Raw genomic sequence first — 26,884 nt, 5'->3', positions numbered from 1 at the left:
CGTGTCCAGCAGCCCTCGACATGAGCGTCTCGCTCAAAGGTCGGCCACCAAAATAACAAGAAGGGCCGTTTTTGTTTCATTGTAGAATTGGGTACAAAACTCAATATTTTAAGAGCCGCAACGCAACGTGACGACACAAGGACAAAGATCCCCCATATAGCCTTAACAAACTGTAGGGGCAAGTGCTGTTAGCGAGCACCTATGAAGGCCGAAACGGTACACGAGTGGGTGGGTGGCCAGCACCACGCCAGACCGCCTTTGTCTCTCCAGTGACGATGTTTACACACCGCACCAGGTACTCATTTCAGGCTGAGTCGACCTAAGGGAGGCCCAGGACCGGTTCAGATAATCGCCACTGGTGTTGGCCGTGAGCGAGAATCGTACCCGCGTCGCCAGGTTCATCTGCTTATATGTCTGTCTATATGTCTCTGGCTCTGTGTTTGATCTCTCTCTCAAATTTAGCATTCTCAGGAAGAACGTAATCAACCAGGTAGGGTGTTGACTGTTATGTTATCCGATTCTCTGTTGTAGCCGCGGGTTTGTCGACCCTTGATCTGGCTCTCCTGCACCACAGTGCTGCCAACATGCGCATGGAACATCCAATCGAATCTCTATATACCACGCCACGGAGGCGAGGGAGCTGTCGCGTGTGCTTATCGTACGCGCGCGTGTGCCGGGCTCGTGTAAAGTGTTGCCTGCCGAGGGCTGAACGCCGATTTAATTCGCACCGCCGTGCCAGGATTTTCCTCCCTGCGACCCGCGCCTGTGATCCCCCCCCCCTCCCGAACCACCCACCCACCCTACCACCTCCCGCACACTCAAGACACACAGAGGCAAGCGGGCGTATTTAAGGAGCAACATCAAGGGTCGCTCAAGACACCCCCCCCCCCCCACCGAATCAAAAAAGCAAAAGCAATAATCTCGGCGTCACAAGTGGAGGTGGGTTGGCAGCGGACCGCCACTCGCTCGCTCGCTCGTCCAGACAGAGGCATAGTCCCCGCGTCGGCTTTCTCGGGTTTGCTGGAGGCAAGTGTCGTGCAGTTCGAAAGCCAGGACACGAACACACGAGCGCACACCGCGAGAGTAAATAAACACGCCGACAATACGGTCGCTCTAAGGGAGCCTCAGCACGGAGAGTTTTTTTGCGCACACGGTTCAGACAGAGAGCGATGGTGTCCCGGTACAGCCCCGTGGTCTTCTTCATCGCGAGCCTCTGCAGCTGCGCTTCCCAGCCGGGCTGGAGAGCGGCTGACGGTGCGGCGACGACGTCCCTCGATCAGCAGCAACGCCTGAGCCACGACGAGTCTCTTGTGAGCCACCTCTCCAGGGTGAGCCACGCGGTCACCTCGAACGCCACCACCATCGGCACCAGGACCACCATCGGCACCAGCATCAGCAGCAGCAGCAGCGATATCGGCAGCAGCACCTTGCGTGGAGGTGCCGATCGCAGCGGCGGGGAGGCGAAGGAGCTGCGTGTCGGGTCTATACGGCGCTGGAGGAGGGCGATGGAGCTTGCGGGAGCAGGTGGGCGAGGGAGCGAGGGAGGGAGCTGGGTCTGCGTGAACATTCAATCGGCAGCGGTGGCTCTGCCCGCGCAGATAACGTTAACGACGAGTTCATTTTCTTGGTTCTTTCGGTAAAGTCACGTAGAATTGAAATAATAAAATAATAAAAATAAAACATTATAAAATAATGGTGAGAATTATTTTATTATGTTTTATTTTTATTATTTTATTATTTCAATTCTACGTGACTGTACCGAAAGAACCAAGAAGATGAATCCCTGCAGTCACGAAAGCTTTAAATCGAAATTTGACGAGTTCATGTGACAATGTAGATCATCGACAGATTTGACGGGGGTTTTTGTTGCTGTTACTTGCACACGGTTGCGTTCACGTTGTGCGTCTGGGACTTCTCGCAGGAGGCAGGGTTTGGCGTTATTCCTTTTGGCGGTGGGGTGGGTGGGAGGGGGCTGGCATCTGGATGAAAGTGTTTAATCGGCCTTCATGCCCACGAGGAGAGCGAGATAACGGGAATTCTCAGTTACACACGTGGTAGGCTGTCTCGACCAATATTATCCATAACAGAGGTGGGTTTTTTGGGTTAGTTCGCGTAAATATGAATGTGTCGTTAAACTCGCCACCACCCGACACAGCCAATTAGTAAGGTTTGTCACGTAAACAAAACATGCCAATTCGTTATTAGTACAGCACACCGGTGTATTGGAGAGTACTCCCACATAGTTAATGGTGTGGGTTTACTCTCCAACACACCGGTGTGCTGAACTCGTAACAAATTGGCAGGTTATATTTAAGTGACAAGACCTTAATCATTGTCTGTGTCGTGTGGTGGCGTGTTTAGCGAAGCATTCATATTTACGCGATCTAACAAAAAAAAAACGTAGCGTGTTTGTTTTACACTCCTGTAGTTCGAGCTTCCATGGAATTTAAATATGCCGCTTCTAATATAATAATTCACCTACTTCGCGATGAATATAGCCTGCGGCTAATTCTCTTGGAACGCAGCCGGTCTCATCAGATCTTGGAAGCGAAGCAAGGCTGAGTCTGGATAGTGTTTGGATGTCAGACCGGGCCGAGCCAGCTCAAATTAAGCCCTGCCTGGGAACAGGGTTAGATCAACACACGGGTTTTCATATGTAACGCTTGAAGTGGAATACTATTACACTCTGAAAAATCCTTTGGGTGATTTGGCCATTTAAAGTCATGGCATCCCTACGTGTATTCATACAGTTGTGTGCAGATCAAATGTAATACTTTGGATGGTTTTAACTTTGATTTGGCACTATAAATCGTATACAAACTAGATGCTGAAATAACCAAGGTGAATAACAATGGAGTTTGTGGCATCGGGCATTGGTGGTGGTAAAAAGTCAGGGAGATAACTCAATACCCAGAAAAGGGCCTCAAAACTATAACAGCCCCAGGGTTGCCACCTAATCCACAGACCAAACCGGACATTTTTCTTCGTCATGGTGATTCGTATGTCTGTATGTGTGTTGAACTTCTTTCGTACCGTACGTAGCCAACCGTGCCAATCGGAGGTGCGAGGGAAGGACAACAAACTAAATACAAAAAGCAGTTTTAAAGAAATTATTTTCAATTTAGATTTAAAGTGCATAGCTCCAGTGGCTTCCTAATATCGTAAAGAGAGAACTTTCCAGACGGCTGCAGAAGCGCATCTGAGAGCGCGCGATGGTTAGCCAAAAGGCCTTGCTGCAAGGGTGACCGGAGTTTTGCGTGATGATGGTTTATGAACCTTGACAGACTGCGCTGCGCTCTACCGTAATGAAAGTTCAATGCAGTACCACCAGATCCCAGAAAAGGTCAATTCCTGCCACTCAGTCGGAGGTGCCAATTTTCTGGCACGGCTTGCAACCCTTCCTCGGGGCTCCCGTCAAACTCTCCGCACCTCCGATGAGCACCGCCGGCTACGTGCGGTGCGAAAGGACTTCAACACACACACACACCTAGTCCCTGCCTAGTCACCTCTCTGGAAAGCAACCCCCCCCACCTCCACCACCCCCGCCAACCCTCGACTCACGCGGCTGTCGGACCCCATGCGAATCAACTAGGTCCGGAGGCCGGGCGGACGGAGCTGGGAAATCTGCGGGTGCTCGTGGCTTCTCTGGCCCAGGAGAACCTGCGAATGGGACAGGAGCAGCGCAGGAACACGGCGGCGCTGCTGCGGCTGCGCGAGGCCTCCGACAAGCAGCTGGCGACCATCGCCGACACGAGGTCAGGCTCGCGGTGGCGGCGTCGCCGTCACCTCGAATTTGAGGCCGAAACGAGGAGGAGCTTGGTTCTTTCGGTAAAGTCACGTGGGTAAAAAATAAATAAAGCAAATAATAAAATAAATTTAAAATAATAAAAATAAAATAACAAGTATAAATAATTAATTGCTAATAATAAAAGCAAAAAAACCCACAATAACATTTTTCAAAAGGGACTTCTTCACAATGCTGGCTGATCGCCCGGCGAAGGTGGCGGTAATCGCCAGCGTAAACGTCACGGGTACTCAAATTAGTAAATGTTTGCCGGTTTAACTCTGCAGCACCCAGGCGGTGCGCTGAAGTCGTCACTGATTGTTGGCACGTTTTGTTTACGTGACAAACCGTAATCATTGGCTGTAGTACGGATTTGTTTTGGGTTAAATCGCTTAAATATATAAACGAGTCGTTAAACCCGCCACCACCCGACACAGCCAATTGGCCAACAGCCAATTGGCCAATTGTCCGTGTCGGGTGGTGGCGGGTTTAACGACGCATTTACATTGATAAAACCTTTATTGCGGACCGACCAGGTGACGTGGCCCCGTCGACTCCGTCGATGGACTGGCTCGCCGGCTCCGGCTGTGTTGCATCGTCGGGGAGCTACGCGTCGTCTGCTCTCTCTGTCTCTGTGTGTGTGTGCTCGTCACGAGGAGTGAACGATCCGTCGGTGCTCTGCCGACGGGAAAGAAGGGACTGCTTTTACACCATTGGAACCTCATTTGCCAGTAGAAAATATGATAATTGTTTTTTTTTACCCTTTTATCTGGCAACAAAACTGACACCTTTTTTTTTTACAAGGAGTCATGTTTGCATAGACCACAATACCTGCAGTCATAATGCAAACAAAAAGGTGTCAGTTTTGTTTCCAGATAAAAGGGTAAAAAAAATCACTTATCAAAGGACTGCTTGTGACCGTGCGCTACGAACCCGGCGACCCGAGTTCGATTGCCGCTCGCGCGGCCAACGACACCGGTGGCGATTATCCGAACCGGTCCTGGGCCTCCCCTAGGTCGACTCAGCCTCAAATGAGTGCCTCTGAGGCCTTGCTGGAAAATGACAATGATCATGATGATATTTGTAAGTCGCCGGATTTTTGCGGACAAGTCAACAACTCAGAGGGACGGAACCAAGCTCAGGGCTGCTTGAGAGTCCGAAGACCCAACACAGATCGAGAGAGGGCCTTCGATGTTTCTTGAAAGTCACGAGTGCATTTGATGTTGTGGATTTGCAAAGGGATAGATAATTTCACACCGAGGTGGTGGGGGGGGGCGATAGCAGAGATACTGACGTGAGGCTGTCACAGCATAGTGTAGTATATAGTAGTGTAGTGTATAGTGTAGTGTATAGTAGTGTAGTGTATAGTAGTGTAGTGTATAGTAGTGTAGTGTATAGTAGTGTAGTGTATAGTAGTGTATAGTGTATAGTAGTGTAGTGTATAGTGTAGTGTATAGTAGTGTAGTGTATAGTAGTGTAGTGTATAGTAGTGTATAGTGTATAGTAGTGTAGTGTATAGTGTAGTGTATAGTAGTGTAGTGTATAGTGTAGTGTATAGTAGTGTAGTGTATAGTAGTGTAGTGTATAGTAGTGTAGTGTATAGTAGTGTAGTGTATAGTAGTGTATAGTGTATAGTAGTGTAGTGTATAGTGTAGTGTATAGTAGTGTAGTGTATAGTAGTGTAGTGTATAGTAGTGTATAGTGTATAGTAGTGTAGTGTATAGTGTAGTGTATAGTAGTGTAGTGTATAGTGTAGTGTATAGTAGTGTAGTGTATAGTGAAGTTAATTGTAGTGTCGTGTATAGTGTAGTGTATAGAAGTGTAGTGTATAGTGTAGTGTATAGTAGTGTAGTGTATAGTGTAGTGTGTAGTAGTGTAGTGTATAGTGTCGTGTATAGTAGTGTCGTGTATAGTGTCGTGTATAGTAGTGTAGTGTATAGTGTAGTATATAGAAGTGTAGTGTATAATGTAGTGTATAGTAGTGTAGTGTATAGTGTATAGTAGTGTAGTGTATAGTGTAGTGCATAGTAGTGTCGTGTATAGTGTAGTGTATAAAAGTGTATAGTGTAGTGTATAGTAGTGCATAGTGTAGTGTATAGTGGTGTGTATTGTAGTGTAGTGTATAGTGTAGTGCATAGTAGTGTCGTGTATAGTGTAGTGTGTAAAAGTGTATAGTGTAGTGTATAGTAGTGCATAGTGTAGTGTATAGCGGTGTGTATAGTAGTGGAGTGTATGGTGTAGTGTATCGTAGGGCAGTGTATAGTAGTGTCGTGTATAGTGTAGTGTGTAAAAGTGTATAGTGTAGTGTATAGTAGTGCATAGTGTAGTGTATAGCGGTGTGTATAGTAGTGGAGTGTATGGTGTAGTGTATCGTAGGGCAGTGTATAGTAGTGTCGTGTATAGTGTAGTGTATCGTGACGTTAGGCTGTAACAGTTGGAGACCTTGGTGTCCTAAGCAGATTTCGAGTGACGTGCTCCCCACCGTCACCAAACCACGCTGGCCAACAACCCCCACGCACCCCCACGGCATGCGGAGCCTCTCATCCAGCAGTGCATGACAAAGGCCGATAGATTGAGAGCACTATCCCTTAGGCGCTGACAAAATGAATATCACAACCAAAAAAATTAAACTGCTTTTTGTGTTCAGTTTGTCGTCCTTCCCCCACTTCCCCGCACCTCCGATCAGCAAGGTTGGCTACGTACGGTGCGAAAGAATTTCAACGTGCATGCATAAACAAGTTAACAATGGTCGGCCGTCGGCCAAACGTGGGCCCTTTGCCAAGGGGACCGTGAGAGAGGCGAGCGCCGCCCAAAATGTACTCAAGCGTTGTTGACGTTTTGGGCTGTCTCTCCTCGCGTGCACAAAACAAACGGCTCACCTTGGCCGAGCACAGACTCTCCGCTATGTGCTGCGTAATGGAATGGCTATTTTATAGCCGTGTCACATCTGTGCTTTGCATCTGCTGTGGTCCCCCCCCCACCCCTTCTTTTCCCTCCCCACGCTCAAGAAGTCTGTGGCAAAAGTAATCGCTGTCACGTTCTGCAGGAAGCACATGCAAGCTCTGGAGCTGAGGCTCAAGACAATGACGGGCGCAGAAAACAAAGGGAACGTCTCGACTCCGGACGAGGGGGCCCAGCAGCTGTCCGCGATTGCGCACAGACTCGAAGGTGCGACGGGGCCGTTACCTTGCGCGGCGCATCAGCGGGCCCGCCGGGCCTGGCGGCCCAGGGGGATTCGACGCCGGTTCGATCTGCGCGACGCGGCAGTTTTTTTTTTTAAAACGACGGCGAGAAGGAAGCCGCTGGGGCCGTGCGCTTTTTAAAATCTCGATTGAAGACTCATTTTGTTTAGAATCGATTTTTGTGTTCGGTTTGTGGTACCGCTGTCCCCGCCCGCCGCATCTCCGATAAGCACGGTTGGCTGCGTACGGTGCGAAAGAAGTTCAACGTGACGTTTCTGTCCGCTCAGCGGTGTGAATGGGTAGTTCGTAGGTGGGCAGGCCCCCTTTGTGATGGGGTAAAGAGTGAGTATTCATTTTGGGTTGACAAAGGGCTGTAAATGTATATTATCTGGGCTTGACCATTGCTCCTATTTGGAGATGACAAAGACCACGATGTGGTTGACAGCTTTGTTGCAGAAATTCACGGTTCGAAATCAGCGGCTGCCCTGGATAATGCTGCGGGTTGTGTTGACCGTGAAGGTCCGGGGTGTTACGCACAAGTCCAGGCCATTGGGATCGCGCGTAGCATTAATCACACACACACCCCCCCTAGCAAAAACTTGGCAGGACCCTCCTGAGAAAAAGAGTCATGAGATTCAGTGAGGCTTCCTTGGGTAAACAAGCGGTACGATAATAAAAACAAACAACAATGATATTATTGTTTTTATTTCTGGAATGCGCAGTTCGTGCGCGCCGGGAGGTAACGTGCTGAGGATTTACTCGAAACATCTGCGGTGTTCTCTGGCGTAAATTGTGTCTGGTTTTCTTTTTTTTTTCGTGACCGGTGGCGGCCGCCAGCGCTGCCCCTGCGCTGCCAGTGGGGGCGCAAGTTCGGCATGTACTGCTTCGAGCTTCTCAAGCAGCGGAGGAGCTTCGCGGACGCGGCGCAGTTCTGCGCCAACCGGCGCGGCGCCCTTGCCATGGTCAAGGACCCCGCGACGCAACGATTCCTGAGCGGGTGAGGAGGGGGGCGAGCACAGGGGCCGTCCGTAAATGACGTCACGCACCTAGGGAGGGGGGTGGAGGGGGGCAGGTTTTTGTGACGATGTGTGACGAGGGCAGGGGGGGGGGGTTTGAGAAATGTGACGTCACGTCAAAATGCGCAACTTGAAATAAATATAAAATTGTTGTAACAACACTAATTGTTATAACAATACTCCGACAACATCGCGTTAAAAACGCACTACAATGACAATAGTTTAAAGCGATTTGAATCATGGTTTGTTTTCAAAATGGAAATATGGTGGGGGGGGGGGCAGAGCTTCGTGACGTCATATTTGAGGGGGGGGGGGGGTCTGACTTTTTGCGACGCCGTGTGACGAGGGAGGGGGGGGGTCAAAAATCGTCCAAAATCGCGTGACGTCATTTATGGACGGCCCCACAGGGCGGCGACTCAGAACTTCACCGATTACAGATTCAGAATCTTAACCCCTTTCCCGTTCCGAGACGACTGCAAGCTGCCCGGGTGTGGGTGGGCGTCGCGTTCACCGCTGAATCTCGGAACGCGCAAGCGGTCCGGCGTTAATTTTTTGTTTAGGGAGGCGCAGCACCGTTGGTTTTTAAAGACATTAAATTTCGATTTAAAGCTTTCGGGACTGCAGGGATTCATCTTCTTGGTTCTTTCGGTAAAATCACGTAGAATGGAAATAATACAATAATAAAAATAAAACATAATAAAAAAATTGTCATTTTTTTTATTATGTTTTATTTTTATTATTTTATTATTTCCATTTTAAAGACATTGTTACTCACCACGGAGAACTGTAGCGGCACGACTGTAACTCCACTACAGCTGGCTCCAAACTGTGCCACACGGTGTCCCGCATGACCTTGTGGGAGCCTCGCCACCGATAAAGTCATTTGATTTTAGTTTTTCCACCGCCTACGTTCCGATGATGTAATCGGAACGACATCGGAAGAAAAAAAAACTGATAACATGCACACACGTCATCGGAACGGGAACGGGTTAATTTCGACTGTAAAAATCCGACGAATTTTTAAGGTCTTTTTTTTTTTTAACACATGTCCAGTAGGAGCACGGGGTCAGAAAGTTACAACAGTGTGGAGTTTTTGTTTGCCCACTGTCAACGCAGTGACGCTAAATAATTAGCTTCACGCTGGGCGCTGGCAGTCAAGCCGGAATTCACGTTGAGATTTTCTCGACTCGCTACGAACCTCGGGATGACGCTCACTTGCTAAACCTGAAACACTCACCAGACACTCCTCACCAGATACCCACCACTCACACGTTTCGTGTGTCGTTAAGGCTCCGAATTGAAAGTAAATGGACGCCAATTTTCAAGGCTTCAGAGGGTGCACTTTCAAGGAGTGCAATGTGAATGCTGATTCTATCGCCACCCGCGATAACGATGACTGTTGATGATTACGATGACAACGACGACGCTGCTGATGATGACAATGACTGCGATCCGCACCACGGCCAATCGCGTTGACGATGATGATGATGATGTGCATCAGGGTAGCGATATGTTAACTACCTCGCCTGGTATACAGGGGGTCGTGGGTTCGATCCCGACCCTGACGCCTGTATATTTGGAGTTTGCGCGTCTCTCTCCCGTGGATTTTTCTCCGGGTCCTCTGGTTTACCCTCCACTTTTAAAATCAACGCGCGTTCACAGTGTTTGGCTGCCGTAAATTTCCACGCGATAAGCCACTTCGTCGAGCTGCCGTTAGTGACAGCCACGTCGCTCCTGTCTAGCGCAGTGGGCCTTACCTGGTAAAATAAAAAAAAACTTTCGAGTTTAGATTATTACAAAATTACGCCGATGGCTTTCGCTGCTGCAGGTACATCAAGCAAACGCAGGACACGTCCTACTGGATCGGGCTCAGCGACAAGGCGGCGGAGGGCGCCTTCGCGTGGGTCGACGGTTCTCCGCTGCGGGGCGCCTGGCGCAACTTCTACGCCGGCGAGCCCGCGGGCGAGACTCCCAACGAGGACTGCGTGCACATCACCACCTCGAAATACAAGCACCGCTGGAACGACCTCGACTGTCGTGTTATGCTGCCATTCATCTGCCAGTACTAGAGGGCCCCCCCCCCGTGCGACGGTCCACAGTTCTGGCCGGGGGGGGGGGGGAGGTGCGGGGCGGGGGGGGGGGGCTGCGGCCGGACCACCGTGACCTGGGTAGCATAGACACCACGTGCTTGGGCGGTGACCGGCAGCTGAGTAAGCCGTCGAGAGTGCGGCCGGCGCAACTGCACCGCGAGCCCGGAGGAGCCGGCGTGGCCGTATTGCGGTGAGTCGGGGAGGGGGAAGGAGGGATTGGACAGGAGGGCTCCCCCGTTTTTATTCCTTGCCACGAAGCCCATGGCATCCACGCTACGCCACTGCCAACCCAGCGTTAGGAATCTGTCTCCCCGAAGCTTGCTGCCGATGATGTCTGAAGCGAGTGGGTTGGTCGTTTTCCACCAAGAGCCAAGGCAGGTTCGTAATGCTTTCCGCCGTTAGGGAATATATTTACGATGGTTACGTGGTACCGTTGAAAGATACATATACTACCTACAGAGGTACAGGACGTAGGGAGCAAGCGCAGTGAATGGGCACCGGCTAGAGCCAGGTTTGGCGTCCAGAGGTGACTGCTGGCTGACACCACACGAGCTCACGCCGCCTCTTCTTTGCTGACGTTGACACACTGCACAGGAGCATGCATGTCATGCCGAGTTGATCTAAGAGAGTCCGAGATCAAGTTCAGTTTTTTTTTATTGTTTACGCGACACGTGTTGCTCATCAGGGGCAGGGATCAAACCCTGAAACGGACGGCGATCGTAGCAAACCGCCACAAAGCAAATCCTCAACAGCGCTTCTCCCACCGACACACACGTCGTGATGCGGGCGCGCTGGGGCACACTGTCGGCAGAACACAAATCTTAATTTCGTATCCACTTTCATTCCCTTTGCGTGCGCGTGTGCGTGTGGGCCCTCTGACAAAAGACACATTGTGACATTTTACAAGCCACGCACAATTTCCCTTCTCTGATTTCGCCACGCGCAGTATCCTTCGGAGTGCCATTTCGAATTGGCGCGATTGTAAACACGTCTCCTGGCTTTCCTGGATGGACTACAGACACTTCAAGAAGTTTATTTTGTCCCAGGGTACCTCTGCAGGGAGGGATCGCTGGTTTGAGTGGTCTTTAGCCACGCAACTTGGATAAGTTTATACCGGTTATTCACCGGCTCTTTGGGTGATATATTGGTGAAGCGATGCAGCAGTGCATCATCATGATATGTGTTAATTTCGAGAGAAATTTGTACTTTTTTAAAATTTCATGTTCACGTAACGCATTCACGTGGGTTGATGATTCTTGGTTTAGGGGCCACTTCGTAGCGATATTTTCTTTTGTTGCTGAACGATGTCACAGCAGTGGCAGATTATGTGTGCAGTTGTAACGTTGTGGAAATTAACGCAGGAGTTTGTAAATGCTTTTGTAGCAGTTGAGTGAAGTGCGTATGTGTTTCTAATTCGTCCACAATTGTTAAAATGCAGTTAAATGTAAACGCTATATAAATTAACATTGATGTTGTTGTAAGACTAATATTAAAAGGCATTGCTGAACTGCTAGGTTTAAACATTTACCCATTTGTATAATGTCAAATAAATTCCTGTTGCTATTACGTTTTGCATTTTGCAGTGATTTCCTCTGCGTTATAGCCTTGGATCGACAAAATGGGAACAAAACACAAAGAGCAATTGTCCTAACCAGATATCGGATAAGCAAAAAACAGATTAATCAGACTCAGTGGAAACTTCCTGCCAAAGGAAAGCATTATCTCATTTCACTCCATTGTAAGGTTTCGAAAGGGTGGAGCAAGTGTCACAGTGGTTTGTGCACTGAGCTTCGATTACAGTTGTGATTTCTTAGCTCATCGGTGGAGAAGTTTAAAGTTCAAAGTTCATTTATTAGGTATAGCCCTGTGAGCCATTCGGCTCTTGAATGATATCTCAACCGGTCCTGGACTCTCCCTTCATGCAATTCGCGCTGACTGCCATGGTGAAGTGAGGTCAAACGACCACCGTGACTGATACAGCGTGGAGAGGCCTTCATCCAGCGGTGGATTTGCTGTGGAGTTGTGTTATTTGCATCGTAAGGGAAAAAGGCTGCATTTATTCTGAAAGCCCGACTGCTGGTGAGACGGCAGGATGGAACTGATCTAGAGTTCGCCTGCTTAAAGAAATTCTGCTGGAAAGCACGAGTGTCTATCCGACCTCCCGGGTTTGTTTTATTTCTATTTTACCAGCTAAGGCCCACTGAGCTGCAGAGCTCTTTTTTCGGAAGCGACCTGGCCTCAAATGACAGTTCAACGAAGTGGCTTGTCACGTGGGAATTTAGTGGCCGTTCATCAATGACGTCACGCACCTAGGGGGGAGTCAGACATTTGTGACGATGTGTGATGAGGAGGGGGGGAGAAATGTGACTTCACATCAAAATGCGCAAATTTAAATAAATATAGACAACACGTTCTACTTAATTAAGTAGATTTTTTATAAGTGTTTTCTCCTACATCAGAATGCAGCGCCACATTAAATACGCACTACAATGACAATAGTTTCAAGCGATTTGAAGCATGTTTTATATGGGGGGGGGCGGGGGCAGAGCTTTGTGACGTCATATTTGAGGGGGGGTCTGACTTTTTGTGACGCCGTGTGACGAGGGGGGGGGGGGTCAAAAATCGTCCAAAACCGCGTGACGTCATTTATGGACGGCCCCTTAAAGCAGCCGGAACACAATCGGAGGAGCCGGAAAAAAATCCATGTGACCACGGGGAGAGAAAACATGCAAATGTAATATTGTAAATTACGGCGGGAGACCACTTGACGGGTAGCACACTTTATTAACACTTTCCGTAGCCACAATAACACGTGTGGTCAACTACAGCTCACGCTACACGTTCCACCCGGCTACACACACACGGGCTCTCCAGCCCCGTAGCTTCCAGGGGAACTCACAGACCCACCCCAGCCAGGGTATGGATCACGACCACTGGGTCCCGCAGCCCGGCCCTCACAGGGACGTCCGGCCGCGGGTCCCAAGGTGCCGCCTCTGAGCCACACAGGGTCCCGGCCCTTACAAGGACAGCGGGGCTAGGGGTCTCAGGGCCCTATCTCTTCCTCCTCCGTCTTCCGTCTTCACTGGTTACCAACTCCCCGAGCGCCCGCGCGCACCGCCTTATATAGCCCTCCGCTCCCGAGGGGGCGGAGCCTATGCGGACCGCGATGTGAGCACCCATTCTAGTTGACCAATCACCACGCGCTGCCACACGATCCCTTACCGCCAGCGCGTATCACCACTACACAAACACCAACAATACATTCTAGATTTGAAGCTTTCGTGACTGCAAGGATTCATACTCTTAGGTTTTTTCGGTAAAGTCACGTTGATAAAAAATAAAATTAATATTAAGTAAAATAATATAAATAAAATAATTAATAAAAGTAATAGAAATAAAATGATTATTTAATTTCTATTACTTTTATTAATTTTAATTTAATTTTATTTCTATTACTTTTATTAATTTTATTTTGTACCTACGTGACTTTACCGAAAAAACCTAAGAGTACCAACAATACAGGCGTTAGGGCTCGGATAAAAACCCACGGTCTCCTCTGCATACCACGCGAGGCAGTCAACATCTCACCACCGGGAGTGTTTATTATTTACCTATTTACCCACAATCCCACGCAACATCGCGTAAATAGCAACGATTTCCGTGCATCGTCGAACACATATATCCCGCGGGGAATTCTATTCCTGGTTATGATGTCCGATCAGCTTTGTTGACGTTGTGATTATTTCATTTCCTCCGCCTCGCTCTGCCGGGAATAAGTCGCCGGTATTCCATGAAAAACGTGTTATTGCAGAGTCATTGCATTAAACGTGCCCCTTTCCTCTCCTGAGTGGAAAAAATAGCGTGGAATTCCAACGAACGAAAACAACAGTGAGATATCTTTAGACTATACTCTTAGTTATTTCGGTAAAGTCACGTAGGTAAAATTAATAAAAATAAAACAATAAAAATCACGACGTTTCGAAGACGGAAGCTTGTGTTGCCTCCGAAACGTCGTGATTTTTATTGTTTTATTTTGATTAATTTTACCTACGTGACTTTACCGAAAGAACTAAGAGTATGAATCCTTGCAGTCACGAAAGCTTCAAATCTAGAATATCTTTAGACTGTTTTTTGTGATCTATTATAAAGGAGAAGAACGCACATTACTGCGTCAATTGAATAGCTCCAAAAACGTTTCCAGCGCACCGCTCTCGTTTCGTGTGAACGACGGAGCGCCCGAGGCTTTGTCACCGAATGACATCGCCCGATTTTGGTGACGAGAGGGAATTGAAGAGCCCGGGGAGGAAAACTCCCCCACGTGGAACAGGGGGGGGGGTGGGAGCACATAGAAAGGGCGCGCCCAAGTTGTGAGTCGCGCTCAGGCAGGATCCCCTTCTCGCCGCGAACGGCAAACGTCACCCACGAGCGCAGCGCGCAGTTCTGCGGCATGGCTACCGTGCAGGAGAAAAATCTTCGTGTGCGAGCCGAGAACGGCAGTGCCATGATTCTAGATTTAATTTAGTTGTTAAATTTAGTTGTTTTCACTTTATTATTTTCACCTCCGTGACTTTACCGAAAGAACCAACGAGTATGACGCAGTGCCATTGTTTGCAGCGACAATAACTTTTTTTTTTATAGATGAAGAAATTAACGAGGTGCAGGTGCACTGCATGCACGCTCGATAGCTCGGCCACCGAGGTATTACGCACGACTGGCTAATGGCCTCTCACCTCGTGCAACCCGCACGTGGTGTGAGTGCACACGTGGTTCTGTTGTTATCGCCCGAGGAGCAGCAGCAGCGGCGGCGGCTGCTGTTGGGTAAAGGAAGTGGTGGTTATATAATCATTCATCAGCGAGAGGCCGGTCGCGCACTGTGGAGATGCGATCGGTTTACGCAACTCGCAATCGGAAGGCCGTGAGCTCAACTCCCAGTCAGATATATCGACTCGAGCCATCGACTCTGGCCAAGCGGAAATGAGTACCACGACGTGATGATCCACAGGAAAGTGTAAATTTACATCAGTGGCTCAGGGCAGAGATGAGCGGTGTAGCATTGCTTATTTGAAAATGGAGAAACATTGGTGTGGTGACGTAATACCGTATTAGTTTAACTATTCGAATGACCCTACTAATCGTATTCAGGAGATATATAACGAGCGCTGTGCTTTACTTTGATCGGGAATATTGGGTAGATAAATGCAATCCCTCCGTGAAAAATGTCAATCGGGGTCATGAATGAATTCAGTCATCAAATGTAGTTTTAAAATACAACACGCGTATACAGATCTAAAAGCATCAGTTCTTGTGCACGCGATTCAATGCGTACACGGTATTGCAAGCTGAATAACCAACATCAATCAATGACTGTATGGAGCATTCCACCCCAAGTCGATTGGGCAGGGAACTGTGAGTGCAGTGCAACATGTATTCTTCGTTTCAAGTTTAAGTTGCAGCGCGTACAAAATGAGTTGGCACGTGGTCTTGACGAGTACTGCGAGATCTCACTGTGTCCGTGCAGTGCTCGTTGAGCTGCATGGGCTTCCGGTCACACTCATTGCACACAAAGTACTTGCCACGAATGAACCACAATACCTTGCTGATCTCGCCAAGGAACATAAACCATCACACGAACACCGGTCAACCTCGCAGCGTTTTTTGGCTGGCTATCGAACAAAGATCTCTGCATCGCGCGCTGTCGGATGTGCTTCTGCGGCCGTCTGGAACGCTCTTCCTTCCGATATTCGGAAGCCACTGGGAGCTATGCACTTGCGAAAGAAGTTCAACATATATACATAAAATTAGCACGATTGCCTACGTCCTGTGCGAAAGAAGTTTACCTGGGTCACAACTCAAGAAACTAGGATATTCAACATACATGTTGAACTTCCTTCACACCGTACGTAGCCCAACCGTGCTAATCAGAAGGTGCTCGGACAGAGGGAAATGGAAAGATCTCATTCGGCCCCATCATCTCTCGCGGTCGACGGAAGGGGAACTTACAGAGAGGCGCGGCGAATCGAGGCACCGCACACGACAGAGAGGGGGGGGGGTCAACAATTCAAGATGCAATTAAAACACACTCGGATGGCAGACGCGCGGCGCACCCCCTGCGGTATACAGCAGCGGACATCCGACGAAGGGTCGTGTTCTGAGCACGAATCCATCTTGTCATCTTGAGCGCATAATGTTTGTATTGTTTCCATCTGCAAGGTTAATTAGCATTTCATTATTTATTGGCGTCTTGAACGAGGGGGGGGGGTGGTGGCCGCTCCATCTGGAAACGTGCAAAGAACGAACGCCTTCGGTTGTCCGTTGTTCCGCGCTCGTAAAATAGAAATCGCTTCTCCAGAAGAAAAAATAAATAAATGCTGTAACCGTATCAACAGGACGTGGATTTTTTTCATATATATTTTTTTAACATTTTTTTTTCAAAGTTGGTCCGTATGCTTTGTTTGTGGGTGGCGTCGGCAGCGGCGGCACAGAAAGTAGGCGAACGACTCCTGGAATCTGCGTGAAATGTCTCTGCGTCGTGAAGCCCTGTGGCGGGCGCGAGCCGCTTTCCTCTGAACGTCCCAGACGTATAGCACGTGCAACAACAAAGAACAATAACAACAATAACAACAATAACAACAACAACACACGCGCGCGTTGTGAGCGGGACAATTGTCCCATTGCAGGGGGGGGTGGTGGTGGTGGTGGGATTCTGCTGCAAGTCTTTAACCTCATCGAGGCTCTTCTCGTGAAGCAGAGGACTACCATGACCTCGAGAAATTCCCTGTGACCCCAGTGGCTTACCAATCTTGAGATGCAATGATCACACTTAATTTGGAGCTTTCGTGGCTGCAGGAATTACTCTTTGGTTCTTTCGATAAAGTCACGTATAAAGAGAAAATAATAAATTAAATACTAGCATACGACGTTTCGATTGTAACACAAGCAATCATCATCAGGTATAAATGAAATAAAAACACAAATCTAGTATACTTAGACATGTAATGTAATACAACACAGAGAGTCGGATAACATAACAGTCAACACCCTACCTAATGGTAGGTTTTTACCCTTTTAACTGGTACAAAACTGACACCTTTATTCAAGGCATCATGTTTGCAATGGCCACAACACAAGTAGTCAATAAAGCAAACAAAAAGAAGCAACTCTGATAAGGATAATAATATGCACTGTCATTGAAGTTGATTGGCCCACACCCGAGACGGCTTTCTTTAGAGCCTAGTCCCCATTGGTGTAGGGCCAGATGACACCAGAAGGCGTACAACTCAAAAACAGTGCAATATCAGAGTATTGAGAGTTCGGGGTAAACATTTACACTATGAGATCTCTTTTACCAGTGGCAAAATATAATGGTAGGTTTTTACCCTTTTAACTGGTACAAAACTGACACCTTTATTCAAGGCATCATGTTTGCAATGGCCACAACACAAGTAGTCAATAAAGCAAACAAAAAGAAGCAACTCTGATAAGGATAATCATTTGTTTGCTTTATTGACTACTTGTGTTGTGGCCATTGCAAACATGATGCCTTGAATAAAGGTGTCAGTTTTGTACCAGTTAAAAGGGTAAAAACCTACCATTATATTTTGCCACTGGTAAAAGAGATCTCATAGTGTAAATGTTTACCCCGAACTCTCAATACTCTGATATTGCACTGTTTTTGAGTTGTACGCCTTCTGGTGTCATCTGGCCCTACACCAATGGGGACTAGGCTCTAAAGAAAGCCGTCTCGGGTGTGGGCCAATCAACTTCAATGACAGTGCATATTATTATCCTTATCAGAGTTGCTTCTTTTTGTTTGCTTTATTGACTACTTGTGTTGTGGCCATTGCAAACATGATGCCTTGAATAAAGGTGTCAGTTTTGTACCAGTTTAAAGGGTAAAAACCTACCATTATATTTTGCCACTGGTAAAAGAGATCTCATAGTGTAAACACCCTACCTGGTTGATTACTTTCTTCCTGAGAATGCTAAATTTGAGAGGGAGATAAAACACAGAACCAGAGACATATAGACAGACATATAAGCAGACAGATATCACAGAGACACATGGAGAGAGACACATACATGTGTAGAGGAGTAGAGGAGAGTAGTGGCGTCGTGTGCGCTGTCCAGTGCGATGACGTCATGGGACGTGGGGTCACGCGCGCTGGACAGTGCACATGACGTCACGTCTCCTAGGGTACTTAAGGGATACCCCGTGACGTAAGCGGGGTCACTGTGGGAACGGGTAGAGTAAGCAGGGTGAATAGGGAACCAGTGGGTAGAGAGAGCGATCGAGTGGTGAGTCTGGGGAGAAGCCGGTGGTAGTAGCCGTAGAGGTGCTTCTCTCTCCGCTCGGTGGAGTCGGCAGAGTCCACGATCCGACACGAGAGAGAGAGAGAGAGACCGGAGCCAGCCGGCAGGGACCCAGACTCAGAGTAGGACCCCCAGCCCCTGGGAGTTGTGTACCCTGCTGTGTAATATTGTAACAGCCTTAATAAACTCTCGGTGAAAGCCCTTAACTTACCTCCGTCTCCGAGTACGTCCGTCGGAACTACTCAACACATGTAATGATCACACAAGCTCTTCCCACGCACTGCTCTGCTGCTGGAGTCTGTCTCTCGCGACTTCCCGTAACTTTGCTCAATTCAATAAACGCACGAACTCCTCCTCCTCCTCCTCGATTCCAATATTCTTTGGTTCTTTCTGTAAAGTCACGTAGATAGAAAACATAATAATAAAGTGAATGAGAACAAATATTCAAACTTGGAGTCGTGCTGTTTGTTAGCAACGTTTTGGCATGTTGGGCCTTAGGGGCCTGTGCTTGACAACAATAACAAAATATATAAATAAGAATTGAAAGCACAAAAAGCTGCTTTGTGTTTATCAGAATCATAATATTTTTTTCATACTGGAGGAATCCGACGAGCTATAAAATATGTTTTCAGATGTCCAGTCTGAGCAAAAGAAAGCTGTCTCTGGTGTGGACCAATCAGTTTCAAAGACAATGCATATATTAGCAGAGTATGTATTTTGTTTGCATTTTGACCACAAGGATTGTGGTTAATGCAGACATGATTCCTTGTAAAAGGTTTCAGTTTGGTGCTTTAACAACTTAACACCGGTTTTATTGCCAGAAAAAAGAGGAAAAACTTATTCTCATATTTTGGTACTGGCAAAGGAGGTCCCATGATGTAGATCCATTACAATCGTTTGCGGTGTTACTTTAACATTAAAAAGTTACACCCCCTTGGGTGTCGTGCATCCGCCCGGCGACGCTTCAGCAACACATCATTTTCTACAAGAGAGCCGTAGTTAAAAAGGAACCAGTTTGGAGTGGAACTAGAGCAATGGTTATTCTACGAAAAAACATTGTGAGCGCTTCCAAGGTCAAGTTTAATCACATTCACCCTCGACTTTGTAAGCTTGCTGTGCACCGTATTCATTAGCAAATGTCTGAAGATAAATAAAATATTTAGACTTAAAACTTTCGTGACTGCAGGAATTCATATTCTTGGTTCTTTCGGTAAAGTCACGTAGATAAAAAATAAAAATAAAATAAAAATATAAAACGAAATTTCCTTTTTTATTTTCATTTTCATTTTATTTTCTATCTACGTGACTTTACTGACAGAACCAAGAATATAACATGTGTGTTATTGCGTTAAAAAACTCACTCATCAATAACATTGTCCTAAAATAAGAAATGTATTTTATATATAACTAGCTTATATACTCGGCGTTGCCTGGGCCAATTTTTTTTTTTTAAACTACTCTTAAAAATATAACAGCAGTGCATACTGACTGTAGTGGTTGCTGCTATGATTACAGCAGTGCAAACCGACTGTGGTGGTACCTGCTATCACTACAGTAGTACATGCTGACTCTATAGCAGTATATATCGACTCTATAGCACAAAGTACTCACCTGACAGTGGCGTGGTGAGGCCTAGTCCCGTGCAGAGCCTCCAGCCTCGCCTAGATTGTCCAGCCGTCCGAGGTAGCACCTTGGCAGGCTGGGGCTGGGCTGCTACCCCTGACCCCCCCCCCCCCCAGCCACGATCTCCCCAGCTGCTCTGCAGTAATATCTACGGCCTATACGACTGTATAGTAGTAACTGCACGCATCGGGGTGGAGGGGACACCACACAGTGAAGAATTTACCTGAACGTTTAGTGTATTTTTTTTATAGCATTTTTAACGCGAAAGAAAATGTCCCCCTCACTCCCACCGAAGGCGTGCGACTTGGCATGGGCCGTCCCCGCCACCAAAGGCGCGTGAGTTGGTATGGTCGTGTACGCGTCATCAATAAGTAAATAAATAAAAAGGAAGCGCACATAATCGCACAAAATCGCTAATTAAACTAATTTAAAGTTGACGGATGTGAAAAAGGAATAGCGCTTGCTCACGGCGGGGCTTACGGCGTGGTACTTGGCAATTTGTTATTTCTCTTAAACCCCACCGTTGGAGAGCCAAATCCTTCGCAAGCGCGTGAACACACACAAACAAACCCACAAACCTCGCCACAAAACCACACACAAATAATTTTTGACTTTTATATAGATAGATCGGTGACATTTCAAGCAAACAAGGGCAATAGACCTTCTTTGTAATAAAGAGCTCAATATATCCACAGGCCACAACTGATCACAGTATCATATTCACTCATTCAAATCGTAATCATTATTAATTTTCTTCTTCTTCTTCTTCAAGCAATATAATAAAGCGACAAAAATAAACACACTGAGGCGCATCTCGAGATAGGAAAACCACAGCAACAACAAAAAAAACCGTAATTACTGCAGTTTGTTCAGATGGAGTACTCACCTCGCGTTTTTTCACGCGCAATTATTTCCGATCGCTTTGCTGACTTTTTCCATTGCGCGCGGCTTCATGGTTGGCGGCTGGAGGCACCGAACTTCGCAGATGGCTACCGGCTGTGCCTGGCCACGTCTCCAAATGGCAGGAAAACTCAGATCGCGTTACATTTCTGCTCAGTATGTTCCTGTTGCAGGCGCAACGCGTGAAAAAGGCACATGTTGGTCGTATAACACAGGTTCCAAGACTCCCGCCGGATGAGAAACTTGACGAAGGTAGTTTAAGGCAATTCTTTACGTGAATTGCAAACTCCTGCAACCGCGTTAAACCTGACGTCGAAGGAAATATTTGATGGTGATGATAAAACAGTAATTATCCATCACACTTAAACAAGTCTTTGAAAGTGCTCAGCTCTCTTGGTGGTCCCGAGTTGGCAGTGGAAAATGTTGCATTCTCGTGGTGGAGACGAGAACGTCCTGAGTACAACCATTGTTTAAACTATCTTGTTGAGCAATCCGGGTGATTAATGGGATCAGCGCACTGAGCCAGCATCACTAAAATCCGGGGTTCAAATCCAGATATCAGCTCCACTGCGATTAAACTGGGTTCTCAAGTGTAGGCATGAGTTCATGGTCTCTTTTCAGTCACAAAGATCCCCGAGTATAGCCTTAACAGACTTTTGGGGCAAGTGTTGTTAGCGAGCACCTACGCAGGCCGGCACTGTACACGAGCGGGTGGGTGGCCAACACCACGCCCGACCGCCTTTGTCTCCCCAGTGGCGATGTTTTTACTCACCACACCAGGTACTAATTTGAGGCTGGGTGGACCTAGGGCAGGCTGAGGACCAGTTCAAGTTAATCGTCACCGTTCTTGACCGTGAGCGGGAATCGAACTCGGGTCGCCGGGTTCGTAGCGCAGCGTGCCAACCGCTACACGACCGCTACCCACTAGTAACTTCAAACACAGACACACAAAATCCCCATCTCGTTAAATTATATTTGTATTTTATTGGGACAAAATTCCTGCTCTGAGAATACCAACAAAAAAAAACAACAATAATCAGGGATGTTATATTTTAAACGCTACTACAACTGGACATGTGGGGAAATTACGAGCACTCCGTTGTGGTTAAGAGGTTTTTAGGAAGGGGCTTTTAGAAGCGATCTATTTGGTGTTGTTGCCTTCCACGACCCATTCCCTAAGCCGGGGTTGATTGATGCACAACTCTGTGCCAATTCAGAACGGAAATGTCTTCATCTTGTGATATATTGGCGAAAGTACAATAATAAAGTCACGCGTGGCTGTACCCCAACTGATATGGCTCAGGGGTTAATATATAAATGACAAGTCTGCAATTGTATATCACTATTAAACTATTTTTTGTTACAGTTTTAACTTTACCAGGTAAAGCCCACGGAGCTAAGTAGCTCTTTTTCAGAAGTGACCTTGCCACAAATGATAGCTCACCGAAGTGGCCGATCGTGTGGAAATGTATATCAGCCAAATACTCTAAACGCATGACGTTGATTCGAAATGTTGAGGGAAAAACCGGAGGACCCGGAGAAAAATCCACTCGACCATGGGGAGAATATGCAAACTCCAAATATACAGTAGGCGTCAGGGTCTGGATTGTGCCCACGACTTCCTGTAGACCCGGCGAGGTAGTTAACATCTCGCCCCAGTGGTGCCCCTTTTGTATTTTTGGTACTTTTCCAAGGAGGAAACAAGAAGACCCCTGGTGCCATTTCCACCCTAACGACCGCTAAACGGGTGAAAGTAGGTGATGGAGCCGAGTGATAAATAACGTGTGGACTAATGTCCAAGTATCTGGCGCACAAACTGGAAAGTGTGGTCTGGCACGACCACAAACTCGTAGGGAGGTCACCATACATCCTTGAATAATCGCTAACCTCATGCAAATCGCGTTCCCGCCCAAGAACGTCATCTATGAGGTGATGCCAACATCCTCGCGGCGCCAGAACAAACACGGCGAACTCTGTGTCAAAACGAGGACGTAAGAGAGAAAGGAAGAGAAAAAAAAACACTACCGAGTGCAGCCGTCATCAAAACCCGCCTGCTGCTGGGCGTGCGCCAAACTCCATCGAGAACCCAGGCCTCCCAGGGGGGTGGGGTCAAAGGGTTAACGCTACAAATGCACGCTGCCTGAGCATGCATGTGCGTAAGCGCGGTGGCGCGCTCATCGTTGTGACGCTTTCATCTTCGGCACACTTCCGTGCATTCTGCTGCGAGGATAGAGCAAAGCGGGTTCTCAAACTGTTTGGAGGCGTGAACCCCTTGGGGTGGCGGGACAGGGCGGGGGGGAGCAGGGCAGCATAGGCTGCGGAATGGATACCGTGCAGGAGAAATTTCAAATGTGAACGGGGAACGTCAGTGGTGCCGCGTCGCAGTGACACAAAAAAAAAACGTAAACACGTGAAACAAATGAATTGCCGACACCGCATTGACTCGAGGCGTGGAATGCGTAAACCTTCCCCGTGTAGTCTACCAATTCAGAGACACTAGCAGGAGGCGTTATCCCTCTTGTTTATTCCGGCTCTCACAGCCATAGGGGATAACTCCATACCAGGTCAGGACAGCCAACATGCTGCCAGACCCACAGCTTGAAGAGGCGAAGACCACGACGACAGCGGCACTGCAAGTTCCTTTCCCGATAGAAGCAGCCCCGACTGTGAGTCGGAGCTCGCCTTTTATTCTCCCCAGCGTGGCCAGGCTCCGCCCTCGGCCACGCCCCCTTCTGGATCCCCCAGAAGGCTCCGGGCTTGGCCCACGTGTCCAACTGGTAGAGCGGGCTGCTACCCCTAATTCCATTGTCTACCAATCTCCCAGCGCAACGCGCTACAGTGACTCATTCAATGTCACGACACCTGTATTGTGGTCTTGTAAATCTGGGAGGAGGGTGGAGGGACCGGTGGTCTTGATTGGTGGGGCCTGCCATGGCGAGACTGTTGAGAAAAAGCACTGTGCGAACAGCCAGGCCAAATCGTTTTTGACGAGACAATCCATGTGCTCAGTATATTTAGCAGAGCAAACGTTGGCGTGAGAGAACGGACTGTTTTACATTTAATTAATTGCACAGTCGAGTTCGACACATGTCCTCTCCCCCGAGGAAGGAACCATTTTTCGACTCTCTCCCGTTTTTGTAATTTTATTTTTTTCTGACAGCTAAGTCTGCACAGAGCCTTGTTGAATTGTGGGATGAGTACACTATTTAATTATTTCACAAAGGTGATAGAGAGTAACAGTGATGCTTAGTCCAGGAGAAATATGTGCCGAGTCTCGTAATTCTACGCGAGGAGGAGTCTGCAATGGGGTTACGATTCGATTCTTTTTTTCTTCTTCATGAAGTACAGTAATCAGGGAGGTAACCCTTTATACAGTAATTGATAACACCGGAAACAAACAATCAACATTATCCCTATGGATAGAGCAGCAACCCATTGCCCCAACTGCGTTGTACTGGCCGTGTCACTGAAGCCGTTTGGGAGACGTAACTGAAGTGTGGTGAGATGCGTCAACCGGCGTCAACTCCACAGCGAATGTTCAGTTCGAATTTCACAGTTCGGCTTTAATTTGTGTGCGCATTTATAATCTTAAAACTTTCGTGACTGCAGGAATTCATTTTCTTGGTTCTTTCGGTAAAGTCACGTAGATAGAAAATAAAAATAAAATAAAATTAATAAAGTAAAAATAAATGTATTAATCAATTAACTTTTTTTTTTTTTAAATAATAAAAGCAAAAAAACCCACGACGTTTCGATCGCAACACAAGCAGTTTGCATCAGGCCTGAAAAAAACAAGAATACGAATACATTTATAACCTTCCATTTGCCCAGAGAAAAAGCGAGCAGCTGCAAAGACACCGCTGTACGGTGCCTATTGCTACGAGCAGTTGACTTGAAACCCATTCAAATCTGACATCCATCAGCCCCTACCACAGCTGGAAAAATGTGTGCAGAGTATTCCCCCATTTTTGCTGCTTCAATGCTGCGTGGTTTTTGTCAGGGGGCACTTTGCGATCCCCTGAAGTGACAGCCAGACATTTAATCAGGAAGCCAGACCACATCTCCAAACAGAGACAAAGATCCCCCGTACAGCCTCAACAGACTTTTTGGGACAAGTGCTGTTCGCGAGCACCTATTAAGGCCGCCAAAGCACACGATGGGGTGGTTGACCAGCACCACGCCGAGCCGTCTTTGTCTTCCCTGCGCTGATAATTACACACCAAACCAAACACTCATTTGAAACTGAGTCAACCTCGGGAAGGGCCAGGACTGGGTTCAGATAAACGTCGCTCGTGTTGGCCGTGAGCGGGAATTGAACTCGGTTGTGTCTGGGGGCGTTGCCGCAGCGTGCTAACCGCTGCGCCACCGCTCCAATCTTACACAGAAACTCCCACTCGCACACAGATATCACCATTCAGCCGGGCATACCGTTCGGGCAAATGCTGTTCGCGAGCACCTATTAAAGTAAGCATAGCATACATAGCCAGGTCCAGGTTCATGCCACGTGGTGCGCAGAATGAAACGGGGCCCCAAACTCCACACCCCCCTCCCATGTTCCCCGGGGCAGTTGCACCGCCTGCACGCTCGATAGCTGCGCGGCCACTATCTTCGCTGACGTCGAAACGCCCTGATAATCATTAAACTCCATCGGCACAGAAGAAGCTCGGAACAGTTCCAGATGCCAAGTGTCGCTGAATCACGCGGCTTTTGTCGTGCAGCAATCACAATATCACACACACACACTCAGCAGTCGTTCACCAACAAGAAGCAGGGCTCCAAAGCGGCGAGATGTTAATTACCTCGCCTGGTATACAGGAGGTCGTGGGCTCGATCCAGACCCTGACGCCTGCTGTATATTTGGAGTGTGCATGTGATCGCGTGGATTTTTCTCCGGGTCCTCCGGTTTTTCCCCTCCACATTTATAATCAACATCACGCGTTTAGAGTCTTTAGCCGCTCTAAATGTCCACACGATGAGCCACTTCGTCGAAGTGTCATTTGTGGCCAGGTAGGTTAAAAAATAATATCTATATAAAAAAAGGTAAAAAATTACCGTGGCTGTTTTGCCAGGCTAGCTACACTTTAAGTCCATGGCAAGTCACAGGAGAGATCCGGGTGCTTTAGTTCAATTGGCCAAGGTGACTGGCGGATGCGATCACCAGAGCCACGGTCACGTGCCAGCTTGATGGCGTAACCAGCCGATAATCTGCTCGTTCAATCTTGATTTGAAGCTTTCGTGACCGCAGGAATCCATACTCTTTGGTTCTTTTGGTAAAGTCACGTAGGTAGAAAATAATCTGCTCGTTGCTCTAAGCATCATTCCTCCGCGCAGACGCAACTATACGAATACGGTATTCATTTGTAATTACGGTCCTTTATTTGGTCAGGAAAATGTTTCAACTTCGTCTCATGTCTCTTGTTTTTCTCAGAAGGCTCCTCTTTGGCAATGCTGGGGCCGTTTCATGAGTATCGTCACTCGTAGCAGGAAAGGGGAGGGCTTTGCACAATGGCCACACACCAGGAGACGATTACGTAAATGGTGAACGGTCCAATAATGTGGGTTTACATCTATCAATGCAGTCGATTAAAAACATATTTTTCCTTTATGTGACACTTTCAAAGTGACATGCGTGGATGGAATGCAACGAACATCCACAAGTGTTAACTTTCACTCATTTTGGAAAGAAATGCGATCACGGTGAAGTCTTTGCATTTTCATTTCTCATCCCTGACGAAAGCGCAAAGCCCGTGCAGCAAAACCCTCCCTAGTGAATACTCTCCTTGATTTAAAGCAGCTGTCAGCTGCCACAAGATTTAGATTTTTTTTGCCAATTATATATATTTCAACACATATATTAATAATAATAAAAACTCCTTTCACTGAAGATTAGTCATCGATTGTTTTTTGTTGTTCGTACAAAGTTTTCAATGCACCTTTTCAACGATCCCTTCCGAAATGAGTTTTTTCACTGAGTCTTTA

General features: G+C 47.6%; 1 protein-coding gene across 1 annotated transcript; it reads left to right on the top strand.

Moving 5' to 3' along the window:
• Positions 1 to 828: 828 nt before the first annotated feature.
• Positions 829 to 10,084, top strand: LOC144738794 (uncharacterized). Its single transcript, XM_078592448.1, has 5 exons — positions 829 to 1,524; positions 3,593 to 3,755; positions 6,831 to 6,952; positions 7,804 to 7,963; positions 9,811 to 10,084. Exons 1-5 carry the CDS (start codon positions 1,170 to 1,172, stop codon positions 10,049 to 10,051), a joined length of 1,041 nt encoding a protein of 346 aa, XP_078448574.1. The 5' UTR covers positions 829 to 1,169; the 3' UTR covers positions 10,052 to 10,084.
• Positions 10,085 to 26,884: the final 16,800 nt, after the last annotated feature.

Source organism: Lampetra planeri, chromosome 1 (assembly GCF_965212315.1).
Source record: "Lampetra planeri chromosome 1, kcLamPlan1.2.h2, whole genome shotgun sequence".
In the NCBI taxonomy this organism is placed as follows: Eukaryota; Metazoa; Chordata; class Hyperoartia; order Petromyzontiformes; family Petromyzontidae; genus Lampetra; species Lampetra planeri.
Note: the sequence above shows the minus strand (reverse complement) of the source record. Positions and strands in the feature narration are given on the sequence as shown.

Excerpts from the sequence above, each read along its gene's own strand:
- LOC144738794 (XM_078592448.1), top strand. The coding sequence starts at position 1,170 with ATGGTGTCCCGGTACAGCCCCGTGGTCTTCTTCATCGCGAGCCTCTGC. Across the intron at positions 1,525-3,592 it reads GATGGAGCTTGCGGGAGCAG|GTCCGGAGGCCGGGCGGACG; the intron begins GTGGGCGAGGGA and ends CGAATCAACTAG. Across the intron at positions 7,964-9,810 it reads ACGCAACGATTCCTGAGCGG|GTACATCAAGCAAACGCAGG; the intron begins GTGAGGAGGGGG and ends TCGCTGCTGCAG.